This window comes from Prunus avium, chromosome 6, assembly GCF_965620075.1.
Source record: "Prunus avium chromosome 6, drPruAviu1.hap1.1, whole genome shotgun sequence".
In the NCBI taxonomy this organism is placed as follows: Eukaryota; Viridiplantae; Streptophyta; class Magnoliopsida; order Rosales; family Rosaceae; genus Prunus; species Prunus avium.
Genome location: NC_142289.1, coordinates 22,554,886 through 22,567,834, shown reverse-complemented (window position 1 = coordinate 22,567,834; position 12,949 = coordinate 22,554,886). Strand labels below are relative to the sequence as shown.

Genomic DNA, 12,949 nt, shown 5'->3' with positions numbered 1-12,949 from the left:
AGGAGATTGGCTGCACGAAACCAATAATTGGTAGGGAAGCAATGAGCCAAGGGACTCGGTGAAAAGCAAGAAAGCAGATATAACACACTAATTCTGTTTTTTTATTTATTAGCTAACCTATTTGGCACTAGAAATATAGTATAATCTTCTAACGCACATTCAGAAAACTTTTAAGAATTTAAGTCATCTACTAAAAATTGGTCACATCGAGGAATGCTCGTGTATCATGAAGATGGAGATGATTCAAACACCAACTCTTGTTCTAACTCGCTTACACTGAATCAACCCTAATTATATCATGAGTTTCCCATCATGTGCAAAATTTGGTGTTTAGTATTATAGTCGAGTAATAGACCATAATGCAACATCAAAATTACGCATCCGTCGGAACAACGTACGGTTTCACCAAACAAGAACTGTAATGGAACTACCAAGGTAAAGACGTCTTTTTCTTTTCTCTACTAGAGGATAAATCTAGGGTTGTTCTATATTGTCCTTTACATATCGGTGTCTTGCCTAATTCTATCAACAACGCATTCTAAGAAAAAAGAATTAATATATTATGTGCATATTTCTTGTGCTTTGGAAATTGTAATAGAAACTCAATATAGATTCTGACATGTTCAATCAGTAGCTCGATCACTTTCACAGCAACTCATCATGAATCGCATTTTGACTCGATCTTAAGTTGCACCAACAAGTTTTAGTACAACTTATTAAAAAGCAACAATATCTGTTTCCCTCTTTTCGGCCGGGTAGGCTGATGGAAGGAGTTTTTGGTCCTTCTTCTCTTGAGATGCGTAGGCGTGCCACTACCAAACCACTTGATGGCTTGGATGGAAAGATTGTGTGAGTGTGTTTGCGCTTCTGACTTCTTAATCAAACGATTGATCGACCAGGCAAGGAACCTCCTCTTGGCCTAGGTTCTTTTTCCTCCTTGAGGTCAAGGATGATTGATATTTGTATGACTATTTTTATGATTTTTGTGATAAGTGCAATGAATGTAAACGCAGTAAACGAAATGACAGAAATGTAAATGCGATTAAGTAGATTAAAGCGATAAAGACTTGAATTAAACTTGAAGGTAAAGACAATTGAAATTAAATTGCAAGAATGTAAAGCTTACAGTAGGAAAATGAAGAACTTGGATAATCTGAAAAGCTTGAAGGATAAAAATCCTAGACTATGAATTGAAAAGTACAGGATAAAAAGACAGGTTTTGTGTGTTCAGTTGGCGGTCCTCTTCTTTTCTTCTGACGATCAATTTATAGAGCTTCCTTCAGCTCATGGGTTTGGCCATTAAATGGCCTCAACTAACTTTCATTGAAAATCCTTTCAAAATTAATGTCTTCCGGAGCTCTAGACATTTAATGAGAATTTTCCAACCATCATCGACTCCTATGGTTGGTCAGTAAAATGAGATCAGGATAGTAGGGTGGCTACAAATCTTCCCAAAATTAATGCCTTCCGGAGCTCTAGGCGTGAACTTCCTGACAATTTGCTTCTCTCACACCCTTGCTCAAACACCTTGGAGAACTCAATCTACCCTTGGTATTTCATGCACTCACTAGTTTCCAGCTACTTTACCTCTCTCTCACGGCTGCACTCTTGCCTCTATCTTAGCTTAGCTATATCTTCGACCAAAGATGAGAACATCTTGAACCAAGTCCTCAAATTAGGCTTCCATGTTTCCTGCAGGTTGTTCTCTCCTTTACCAATCAAAAGCAACTTAAAACAAAAGCCCTGCCTGGAAAAACACCCAAGGAACCCAAAGAGAGAGGTTAAAAACATGTGGAAAAAATAGCACACCAGAAACTAGACGGCCGGTTGCTTTTCTTCAATTTCTTGTGTCTTTTAGTTGAGCCAAATTCCTCCAACGGATCTTTCCTTCCAACCAAGGATCTTTGAGTTCGACGGAGGATTTTTCCACTGGACGAAGGATTTTTCCATCCAACCGCGAATCTTTAAGTTCGACGGAGGATTTCTTATGTAGTCGACGGAGGATTTTTTATGAAGTCGACGGAGGATTTTTTATGTAGTCGACGGAGGATTTTGCCAAATAATTGGTGGGTGGGTCTAATAATACCAATCATGACATATACATATATATATAACTTAAACAAAAAGCAATAGGCCAATTGGTGGCCTCTGAGTCATCTTCAGAAAATTCCCACGCCATTTTCATATATATATATGTATAAAAAGTGATTGTAATCATGCAAACACTAAAGCAAAGCTTTAGCCTTCCCGTCACTTTCTCCTACCAACACATAGTTTTATATTGAAAAGTTGGAACCCTTTACTTTGTTTAGCATCTTTTCTCTTCCCTTTTGCAGAGAATTCCTACGCCCCATTCATCAATTGCATCTGCTCAACTCCAACTCCAACTTCCCCATAGCTGTGTGAGCTCCTCCATAGCCAGTTAATCCATTAACAGGTAACTTACTATCACATGCCAAATTCTTTATCATACTTAAATTTAAACTGATAACAACAGGCCAATTGATGGCCTTTGAATTATTTTCAGATTTTAATGCATTTTTTCCTCTCACAGCCATGGTCTGCATATATATATATATATAAAACTTAAACAAATGGCAATAGGCCAATTAGTGGCCTCTCAGTCATCTTCAGCAAAATCTTCACGCCATTGACATAATGTACTGGGATATTTCTGGATATAAAGGCAACCCATTGAGTGCATTTATATAAATGCATTAGTTGAGGCTAACAAACAATTCTATCATGCAACTTGATCTGATGTGCCTTTTGCATGAATAGATATGAATAAATATATTGGTGCACCATATTGTTGAAGCTCAATTATGTATTGTTGAAAGGGGCACCAATATGTATTTATTCATATCCGATGTACAACAATTAAATAGATGCATTTATATTGTTGAAAGCATTCTTATGGGTTATAATTAATTGTTGTGAATTTTCAACCACACTCAAACAATATCGTACCATAGAACTAAAATGTACAGGATCACTTTTGTGATGGTCTATTATTTACTGAAACTATTAGTCCAAATCCCAAAAGATATCTAAAGGTTGGCTATGGTCGGAGAAGACGGTGGAGGATTGGTGAGCATGTTAACAACTGCCCCATCGCAGGTCTTGCGCAGTTGTCGTTCTTGACGCACATCATTGCTATGTTGAACAAGTGTAGGGCACCTGCCAATGGGTACCCGCTAAGCTTGGGATCTACCAGTGCCAATAGTACTGCAGATGATGCAGCAGATGGCTTATAACGGATTTCTGATGTGGTCTTCCTCACTCAATTTACTATGTTCACGTCCTCTTCTTCCAAGTTCATCACTGGTTTCCTTCCAGTTATTAGCTCCAGCAACACCACACCGAAACTGTACGCGTCGATTTTCTCATCCACTTTCAGCATATAACCGTACTCTATTTGCACCATCACAAAAAAAAAAAAAAAAAAAAAAGTACATGCTTGTGTCACAAGAAAACTGATTAAATTCAACCCAGCGCATGTGCCTGCCCAACAGGAGGAAGAATCATGGGTGGGCGTGATCACGGGATCAGTCCGAGCAAATGGACAGATGAATCCAAGCGTTGCTATTAAAGGCGAATTGACCTCAGCTAACCATTACATTTTTTTTTCTTTTAACATTTTAAATTAAAATTCGTTTAAAAAAAAATTAAATAGATAAACAAATTTGGAAAGTGCATCAATTTTTTCAAAAATAGTCGTTGGCCATTTCTTTTGTTTAAAAAAACCTAAAATATGTCTATAAATACTTCCAAATTTCTTCAAAAAATTTTGCACTCATTTCATTCCACATTTCTTACAAATTTTATCACATTCTCTACTTATTCACAACTTTCCACTCTTTTTTTTTTGGTCAAATATTATCCACACTCTTATCAGAAATCTTGTTAAATGCTTATCAACGTACATGTGTCATATTTGGAATATTGTCTCTAAATAATAATTTAATTAATTTAAATAATACAGAGTAGTGGAATGTATGAGTATTGTACCATAGTTTTTCTCAAAATAATAAAATATGGAGGGCCCTAACATATAGCCATGCATGGCTGGAGATGGAAAAATTTAGCTCTACACTATGCTTTGAAAAATATATTTTGGAAGGCTAAATTGTAGCCCGGGACTACATTTAGCCCTCGTGACCGGAGATGGCCTTACCATCCTAAATTAGTAGACTACTCGTGGATTTGCTGTCCATATGTTTACCTTGTCTCTTCACTTGTTTACTGTCGGGCATGTCGGAGATATATGCTTTTTCGCTTTGACTAGCATTCTAAACATGCAATGCACACGTAACCAAACTGAATGCCCCTCTCTTCCCAGCGCCGCCCTGCCCCATTTGGGGACAAGGTGTGTCCCTCCTCCCCTCTCCTTCTCTTTCATGCTGCTACCTCTGTATCTCCCCTACCTTGGTTTCTTTTGGCGAGTCTGGTCTTATACCTTCGATTTGAGCCTGTTTTGGTTGTGGCTGTGGTTCTCTTGGTGAGGTTGTTTGCTTTTTCCTCATGTGGTGTGGTGACTGCTTAAGCCTTAGCCTCTGCTCTGAGATTTGATGTCTCAGAACGATTTTGTGTCCCCCTTTCTTCGCCAAGCACCCCATACAACCAGATCTACTTCCTCCTCCACATTCCCTCCTCTTCTTGCCTTCTCCTCATTCTGGATCTGGCTTCTCCTGTGGGTTACAGCAACTACTTCTATATGCGTTTTTTCACGTCTGCCTGGGAATGTGCTTTGAGCTCTTGCGACAATTCTAGCTCTGGTGCTTGCACCACTACTTTCCACTCTCTTGGTGTTGATCTTCAGGTATATACCATGGTGTTGTTGTGATTGGTTGTTGTTTTTCCTTGGATGATTGTGTGTGTGTTGATGTATTTATGTGTTTTGCGAAATTTTTGTCCTTGACAGATGATCAGTGGGTCTCTATGTGCAGTGGTGTTGATTTGTGTGGAGGAAGTGTTTCTCCTCTTTTGTGGCCATTTTGGTGCAGTCCCTGTTCCCTTAGCGATGATGGTGGTTTTATTTATTTTTTACTTTGTTTGATTTTGTGATGGGGAAGATTTATTGTGCTAGACTGTATTAGTTTTAGCTTAATCTTTCAGCTCTTGTTTTCGCTGTTTTTCCTTCCCTTTTTTTTTTGGGGTTTGAAGAACTTTGGACAACAAAAAAAAACCGATTATTGTTTGTGAGTGAGTGAGAAAGAAGAGTAGGAAAAGTATTGATTTTCTAACCATCTTTTTTCATTTCTTTTTCCAAAGTATTATAATAAAGTTTTGTCCATAATCACACAAGGTTGCATTATTGTTGGACAGGTGGATCTCTTTATAAAACCTGAAACTATTAAGAAACAGACAAGGGGTTTGGTAAAAGCAAGAAAAGGAAACCCATCGCTAATCACAAGTAATTCTGCTTTTAATTAGCTAACCTATTTGGGCACTAGTAGTATATTATTATCTTTTCTAATACACCATTCAAACAACTTTTAAGAATTCAATTCATCTACCAAAAGTTGGCCACATCGGGGGATGGTCGTGTATCATGAGCATCAAGTGATTCAAATACGAGACCGCGGAAGATAAGGGAAAGGGACAATGGTTTTGGAATCCTGCCTACTTTTTGTGGAATATACTTAAATGCGTTCCATGAGTGATACGTGCACACACGTGAAAAATTAGGATTCGTTTGGTATTTTACTTAAAAAATGAACTCAAAATGAGGGTGTTTAGGGTGTTTAAAATCTGATTTTGAATTTATAAAATTAGATCCAAGTAGAATACCAAACGAGCCCTTAGACATCCAGTGGAATAACACTCTCTCTATCTTTATATAAGAAAATTAATTGCACAAAACAAGAACTGTGCGAAAAGACGTCTTTTCATTTCTCTACTAGAAGATAAATGTAGGGTTGTTCAATATTGTCCTTTACATATCGGTGTCTTGCCTAATTCTATTAACAACTCAAGAAAAATAAATTATTATTGTGCATATTTCTTGTGCTTTGGAAATTGGAATATCAAGTCAAGTACAGATTCTGATCACTTTCACTGAATCTTAAGCTGCACCAACAAGGTTTAGTAAAATTTAAAAAGCAACATTGTCATACCAAAGCACTAACATAAACAGGATCACTTTTGTGTCGGTCTACCAACATATCTAAAGGTTGACTATGGTCGGAGAAGACGGCGGAGGATTGGTGAGCATGTTAACGACTGCCCTCATTGTAGGTCTTGCGCAGCTGTCGTTCTCGACACACATCATTGCTATATTGAACAAGTATAGGACACCTTGCAATGGGTACCCGCTGAGCTTGGGATCTACAAGTGCCAATAGTACTGCTGGTGATGCAGGAGATGGCTTATAAGGGATTTTTGATGTGGTCTTCCTCACCCAACTTACTATGTTCATGTCCTCATCTTCCAAGTTCATCACTGGTTTCCTCCCAGTTATTAGCTCCAGCAGCACCACACCGAAACTGTACACGTCGATTTTCTCATCCACTTTCAGCGTATAACCGTACTCTGTGTGCACCATCACATAAGAAAGAAAAAATGTAGATACTTACAAGAAAAATGATTGAAATTCAATCCATTGATAAGTTGAGTTGAAATTTGTTGAAGATGAATTAGGTTACGCACCTGGGGCTATGTAGCCAAAGGAACCAGCAATGGAAGACATGCAATCTGCAGGTCCTTGAAAGTACTTAGCGAGCCCAAAATCAGCAACATGAGCCTCCAAGTTGGAGTCCAACAAGATGTTGTGGGACTTGACATCCCTGTGTATAATCAGAGGCGAGCAGTCATGGTGGAGATAGCACAGTCCCTTAGCGACCTCCACAGCGATTTTATACCTCCTCTCCCACTGCAATTCCGCGGCATTTGGCCCGTGCAATAGTTTCCCCAAGCTACCATTCGGCATGTACTCGTACAATAACAAGTTTGATTCATTGTTTGACATGTACCCCAGAAGCCTTACAATGTTTCGGTGCTTGATTTGTCCTAGTGTTTTAATTTCCGCTGAAAATCCATGATCCCTCTGTCCTCCTCTACTTGAGCCAACAAGCTGTTTGATTGCCACTTCAAGGCCGCTTGGCATGGTCCCGCGGTAGACAACCCCAGCACTCCCTTTGCCTATAATGTTCTCAAGCTTTAAGCACTGGAGCAACTCCTCGACGTTGAGATGGAGCTGCTGGAACACTATGAGCCTCCAACCCTTAGATTTTTGGATCTTTCTCATCTTTGTGATTCTATAAACCTTGACAAGTAGGAATAGCAGAAGGATGATAAGTAGGAGAACCAGAAGCGGTCCAATGATGATAAGAGCTAGCTTCAAAGGAGAACCAAACGCATTGTGGTCTCGAGCTCTCTGGTTAATCAAGGACGGGCATGAGACATTGCGACAGAGAGAGGGATTTCCTTCAAACGACACGATGGCCAGAAACTGACTGGATTGTGGGATTGTTCCAGTGAAGTTGTTGTAAGAGAGATCCAACGTTGTGAGGCTTGTGATGTAGCGGATTTCATCAGGTATTTGTCCCGTGAGTTGGTTTCTAGAGAAATTGACAAGTTGAATTGCTTCTAGCTTTGTTGTCCCTCTTGGGATTTCACCAACCAAATTGTTTCGACTAAAATCAAGGAACGTTAGAGACAAACAATTAGAAATTGAAGCTGGAATTTCACCACCCAGGTTGTTGATGCTGATGTTGATCTTCAATAACCATTTCAAATAAAAGATTTCCTTTGGTATTTTCCCATAAAACTTGTTCATCGCCAGGGAGAGAGTTCGTAAGTTGTTAAGATTTCCAATTGCCCGTGGGATTTCCCCGGAATCTGGTTCCCAGAAAGCGTGAGGATTTCCAGTGAGTCCGCATACATATGTGTTGGAAGTTGACCAGACAAGTAGTTTTGATCCAGCTCAATCATGACCACGTTAGGCAAGTTGAAGATCCCAACAGGAACAGTCCCATTGATTGCGTTTTTCATCATTCGGATTTTGACAAGGGACTTGCACTGGCCTAGTTCCTCCGGAATTGGCCCAAAGAAGTAATTGTCCATCAAAATCAATGTTTTCAGCCTCCCTCCTCTGCAAAGATCCTGAGGAATCAACCCGGTCAGGTGGTTTCCGGTGACGTCCAAATCCACAAGCCTGCTGTTCCTGCCAAGGCTCTCCGGTAGCTCAAATGTCAAGTTGTTCTCCCACAGTTGAAGCACCTCCAGATGAGGAAGATGGCCGATAAATTCGGGTATGCGACCGTAAAGATTGTTCTTGTACAGGTTGAGAAGGGTAATGTTCTTCAGCTCTGAGAAACTTTCTGGTATCTCTCCTGTGAGTTCGTTGATCGAGAGATCCAAACCCACCAAGCTCGTCATGCCCGAAAGTTCATGTGGTATACCACCGTTGAGGTGGTTAACTTGTAGAAACAGAGAGTGCAAATGTTTCAAAAGGCCTAGGCTCGTGGGAATGATGCCGCTCAGGTTGCAGCTGGCCAAGTCCAGCACTTGCAGCCACGTCAGCGATCCCAACTCCGGTGGAATGCCGCCGTCAAAACTGTTATAGTACCCAACGTACAGCTCCTTGAGGTTCTTTAACAGAGCCAAGCTGGCCGGTAGCTTTCCGGTGAGCCAATTACCATTGAGTCCTAGATACTCCAGGCTCTGAATATTAGAATAATTCTCAGGAATCTCTCCCGTGAAGTAATTTCCTCCCATTTGAAGATGTTTTAGCCTTTTACAGCTGGCCAGCTCGGGTGGCAGTTGGCCGGTAAAGTTATTGTTGTAGGCGTCAAGAACCTCAAGCTCCGGCATCCCAAGGAAGATTTCTACCGGGAACCGGCCTCTGAAGACGTTGTTGGAGATGTTCAAGTGCTTTAGAGACGTCAGGTTGGCCATCGCCGAGGGAAGCATCCCGGTTAACTTATTGCCGGCGATGGTGAGGTTGACCAGCTTGTTTAGAAGCCCAATCTCGGCTGGGATGGAGCCAGGCAAAGGCACGTTGGAGACGTTAAGAGCAACCACTCGGCTTTGCTGCTGGTCACATGAGACTCCAGAGAAAGAGCAGTAGTGGGCAGAGGGCTGCCAGTCCTCCAGCACCCCTGAAGCTTGGGGACCAGTGTTCATGGCGTTCTTGAGCTTCAAAAGGGCGTCGAGGTCACCACCGTAGGCACAGCATGGTGACGGAAGCGAAAGGAAAATGAAACAAATGTGTAGGAGGAGGATAAGAGAGTAAGAGGATCTTGCCATCTTAGTTTGTTTGTGTTCCTTCTGCTTAATCGTATGGCTTTTAGGAGAAATATATATTTGGGGTCTCAGTGCTTCTGGCACTTTCACAGTCAAGTCAATGTGCCACTCCTTTATTTGATAATGAGAGCTTGCTGGAGATTAAGACTTTTGTGGCGGAACTTGTTACATTATTTGAGGCTCTGCATTGGCAATTCGGTTTGTTGAAGATATTTTGTTAATTGATGATCTATTTTGGTTATAAAATATGCTTTATTACCCTAATATATTTTGACATGAGACCATGTTTGAATTAAACAATGCTCAAATTTGTTCATAACAGGAAAAAAGAAAGAAAGAAGGAAACTGGCGCCTCAAAGGTGGGAAGTAAGAGGCAGCATGGAGTGCCTTGGGGTTCATGCTATTTGCTTCAAGTTTAATAGTGGATCTGGAAGTGGAAATTTGAAAATCGCCTTTGTTTTCGACTTTAAACGACCTCGTTCGCCTCAGAAGTGTGCAAGCAAATTTGATCAAGAGTGCCTCCAAAGATGAGTATACTCAAGAACTGGTTGTTGAAGCTGCTTTGGGGAGCTCTTGAAGCTGAGCCCGACTTTTAACACTATTGGTGCCGCTAGCCTTGTCTCTAACTTAGGAGAGGAATTGTCGTTGGGCATCTTTGCCACCACTGTATCCAAATAAAAGTAAAAATTTACTGTTACAGGGCAGGGCAGTGAAAGTTTGGGTCTTCCCCACAAGAAGAGGCATTTTTAAAGGTCTGCTTGGAAGAAAAGTAAGGGCAAATGGACTGTTGGCAGCCAACATTACAGTTAACTGCTTTCTTATTTTGATTAGTTATGCTTCTGAAATCGTTCATCATGAAAGCACATATCTTCGTCTTTCATTATTTCTCTGGAAAAAAGATGACCGCAGATATGCAGCTTTATGAGTTACAATTACAAAAATGTTCAAAAGTGCTACAATGCAGCAACGAAATGTACTCTTCAAAAATAATCTTTCAACCGGTAAGGATATAACGACGAACTGAGTCTAGCTTGACGCTTGAAGCGAATTTTCGTTTGATCTCTCTAATATGAAGATGTTGCCTTTATCATCCCTTCCGATCCTCATGGTTTCATCAAGATATCTGCAGTAACTGAATTCAGGAAAACATGCAACATGATATGTCTGCATCCAAAAGGCAACCCTCAAGCGCAGGAAATAGAAAATTGATAATGCGGTGTCAACTAATGTGATTTAGGATACGTGATCTCAAGCCAACCCTCTGGATTGAAGATTCCAAGCAGAAGATGGTAATTTTTCCGAAACACGTTCATCAACTAATGCGTTTCCAAACATAAACACAAATAAACTCAAAATTATGGCCGATAACAGCACCCCATTATGATGAAGCAAATGAAGCAATAGTTTGTGTGCGTGTGCGTGTGTGTATGCGCATGCGAATGGCGCATATAATTTAAACTACCTGAACCGGAGTGATTGTGGAGTTGTCATATTTGATGTCAACTCTCTGAAGAATTTGAAAGCAGAAAAAATTTAAGAACATGATTCCAGTCAGATCAAAGAAAAGAGTACAAAGGGTGAGCAAAAGGGCAGTAGATGGGCTTTAACTGATTTGGATGCTTGCTTGAAGGAGGCCTCAATCGTCAGCTGTCCATTAAACAGATTCAATCCTCTCACATCGAACTTGATCACATTAACTGCTTGGCCCTCCGTTTCGGCACACGAGCAAATGCCCAATTGTAAAACACAAGAAACCAAATCACCATATATTTCAAGAAAACATATTGGAATACTTAAAATGGTAAACCAAGTTGAACACTCTTTTAAGTATAAACAAATTTTACAGTTTTGTAAAATGTAACATTTGAATCGGAATTTGATAAAAAAATCTCTGTACCTCAGCAACATTAATATTCTGCAGGAAATCACCCAAGGAGATGAAGTCCCTCAATCCTAGCTTTGTTCTTTTGGAGCCTAAAATTGTAATTGTGCTGTAAACAAGTTTCCAGCATCCACCCATCTTCCAATTATAGAAAGAATTGAAAACTTTCAAAAAGAAATCATAACTACCAATCTCAAGGCAACTTGAACAAAAAGAAAAAAGAATATACCTTTTCCAAATTTAGAATAGGATCTGGAGTAGGATTCTGAGACTCCAGCTGCTTCACCAGAGCTTCAATCTCAGCTTTCTTTGCAGATGGGACCCCAAAAATCCCTCTATTGATTCCTAGGATAATAATTAGTGGCAACCCAATTCAATTTTTACTTCAAAATTTTCACCAAATTCTTCAAAGTAAGGTAATCTTAGAGGCTGGAGTTGAAAAGAACATACCTTCGAGTGCTTGGTAAAGCTCAGTCTTAATCTCAGTGGGTGTCTCGTCCCCAATAAGGCTCGAACTTTGCTCTGCAACTCTGACTGTGTAAGTGGTCCTAAACCCAAATGGGCACTGCCCAAATCTCGTGCTTTGAGTCCATTGATGTGTGGCTGAGAGGAAGCTATGAGGAGCTACCGCCATGTTTGTGGGTCTATTTCTAGGCACTGGTGGAATTGCATGGAAAGCTGGGATTGGTGGTTGGGCAAGCATGGTGCCCATGAAGCTAATCTCACTAAATGGCACAAGATATTCTCTTAATATTGCTTGGAAATCATCCCCAAGCTCATGGCCATGGCAGAGAAGCTTGGAGGAAGCAGAGTAAATGGCTATATCTAATTTACTGACAGGGGGCTCCTCGGCTTTTAAGCTGTCTTTGTTTGCTTTCTTATTTTAATCCATTTTATATTTTACTTACTTTTATGGTAATAAACTAACAAACAATAGAAAGTGTTTGTGTCTGATTTTGCAGCATGTCTTGAATGTATTTTTTTTTCTTACACAGTACATGAGGATAGGTTTAGATACGTGTGGTGTGGTTGAGACTTGACAGTTCCCAAGGCTTCATGTCAGGAGATAGAAAGAGAGAGAGGGTTTTTTTTTGTCTGGTTTGTTTCTTTTATTTTTTTGGAACCCACACTCATAATCCTCCACGGCGATAGCATTCACATAAAAATAATTAATTAATTAAAAAAGAAAATTTTGGTTATACTCAATTGATCGTTGGTTTTTGTATTAGTTCTGATACTTTCTTAGTGCTGCTGGTATGTTTTGTTATGGGTCGTATTTTCTATTTTTTATCGTGAGTTAAAAAAAAAGATTGATAGTTGTTTTTGTTTTATTACTGTTCTAGTTATGTTTTTATTAAATTGTTGATTGATCATTGTTATTAAAATACATAATGCATTGTAGTTTATATTTCTATAGAATTTGTTTGGCTTATTATCACAAAAGGTCCCTAAGTTTTACGAAACTATCAGATTGCATCCTTAATGTTTTTTTGTGTCACTCGTGGTCCTCAAGGTTAGTATGTATAATCACAAATGGTCCTTGCCGTTAGGTTCCGTCAAAAACTCCGTTAGTTTGCTGACATGGCATATATACATATCACAAAACATCCCTAAGGTTTACACATCTATCACAAATGGTCCTTGTGAAATTTTTTAATTTTTTAATTTAAAATTCATAAAATTTTGGTTTTCTTTTTTATATTATTTAAAAATATATATTGTATTTTAAATACATATGACACATATATGCCACACCAACAAACTAATGAAGTTTTTTTAAAATAATTTAAAATTCATAAAATTTAAAAATGAAAAAAT

The 12,949-nt window shown here is 39.4% G+C and overlaps 2 protein-coding genes and 1 long non-coding RNA gene across 5 annotated transcripts; 1 reads left to right on the top strand and 2 right to left on the bottom strand.

Annotated features, from left to right (window-relative positions):
- The first annotated feature begins 4,236 nt into the window (after nucleotides 1-4,236).
- Nucleotides 4,237-5,249, top strand: LOC148293846 (uncharacterized). Its single transcript, XR_015836317.1, has 2 exons — nucleotides 4,237-4,822; nucleotides 4,925-5,249. It is a non-coding gene; the product is annotated as an uncharacterized LOC148293846 (long non-coding RNA).
- A 630-nt stretch (nucleotides 5,250-5,879) lies between these two features.
- LOC110746429 (leucine-rich repeat receptor-like kinase protein HAR1) lies at nucleotides 5,880-9,372 on the bottom strand. The gene is given in 3 exon segments (XM_021946650.2): nucleotides 5,880-6,534; nucleotides 6,652-7,842; nucleotides 7,845-9,372. Coding segments are annotated over 3 exon segments (2,964 nt in total). The 5' UTR covers nucleotides 9,253-9,372; the 3' UTR covers nucleotides 5,880-6,169.
- A 725-nt stretch (nucleotides 9,373-10,097) lies between these two features.
- On the bottom strand, nucleotides 10,098-12,053 carry LOC110746430 (Plastid-lipid associated protein PAP / fibrillin family protein). Of its 3 annotated transcripts, XM_088255504.1 has the most exons (7): nucleotides 11,582-12,050; nucleotides 11,361-11,476; nucleotides 11,147-11,269; nucleotides 10,858-10,956; nucleotides 10,712-10,756; nucleotides 10,492-10,565; nucleotides 10,098-10,372 (listed from the first exon to the last, which is right to left on the bottom strand). In XM_088255504.1, the coding sequence occupies exons 1-7, from the start codon at nucleotides 11,841-11,843 to the stop codon at nucleotides 10,276-10,278; spliced, it is 816 nt and encodes a 271-aa protein (XP_088111630.1). In that variant the 5' UTR covers nucleotides 11,844-12,050; the 3' UTR covers nucleotides 10,098-10,275. The 3 variants fall into 3 exon arrangements, with proteins under 3 accessions (XP_088111630.1, XP_088111632.1, XP_088111631.1); XM_088255506.1 differs by lacking the exon at nucleotides 10,492-10,565 and having other exon boundaries at nucleotides 11,582-12,053; XM_088255505.1 differs by lacking the exon at nucleotides 10,492-10,565 and having other exon boundaries at nucleotides 10,098-10,381; nucleotides 11,582-12,052.
- Between the last annotated feature and the right edge of the window lie 896 nt (nucleotides 12,054-12,949).

What these genes read in the sequence shown, in the direction of transcription:
- LOC110746430 (XM_088255504.1), bottom strand. Translation starts at nt 11,843, where the DNA reads ATGGGCACCATGCTTGCCCAACCACCAATCCCAGCTTTCCATGCAATT. An exon ending in AGAATATTAATGTTGCTGAG is followed by an intron (nt 10,957 to 11,146) that starts GTACAGAGATTT and finishes GCCGAAACGGAG; the next exon opens with GGCCAAGCAGTTAATGTGAT. An exon ending in TCAAGCAAGCATCCAAATCA is followed by an intron (nt 10,757 to 10,857) that starts GTTAAAGCCCAT and finishes CAAATTCTTCAG; the next exon opens with AGAGTTGACATCAAATATGA.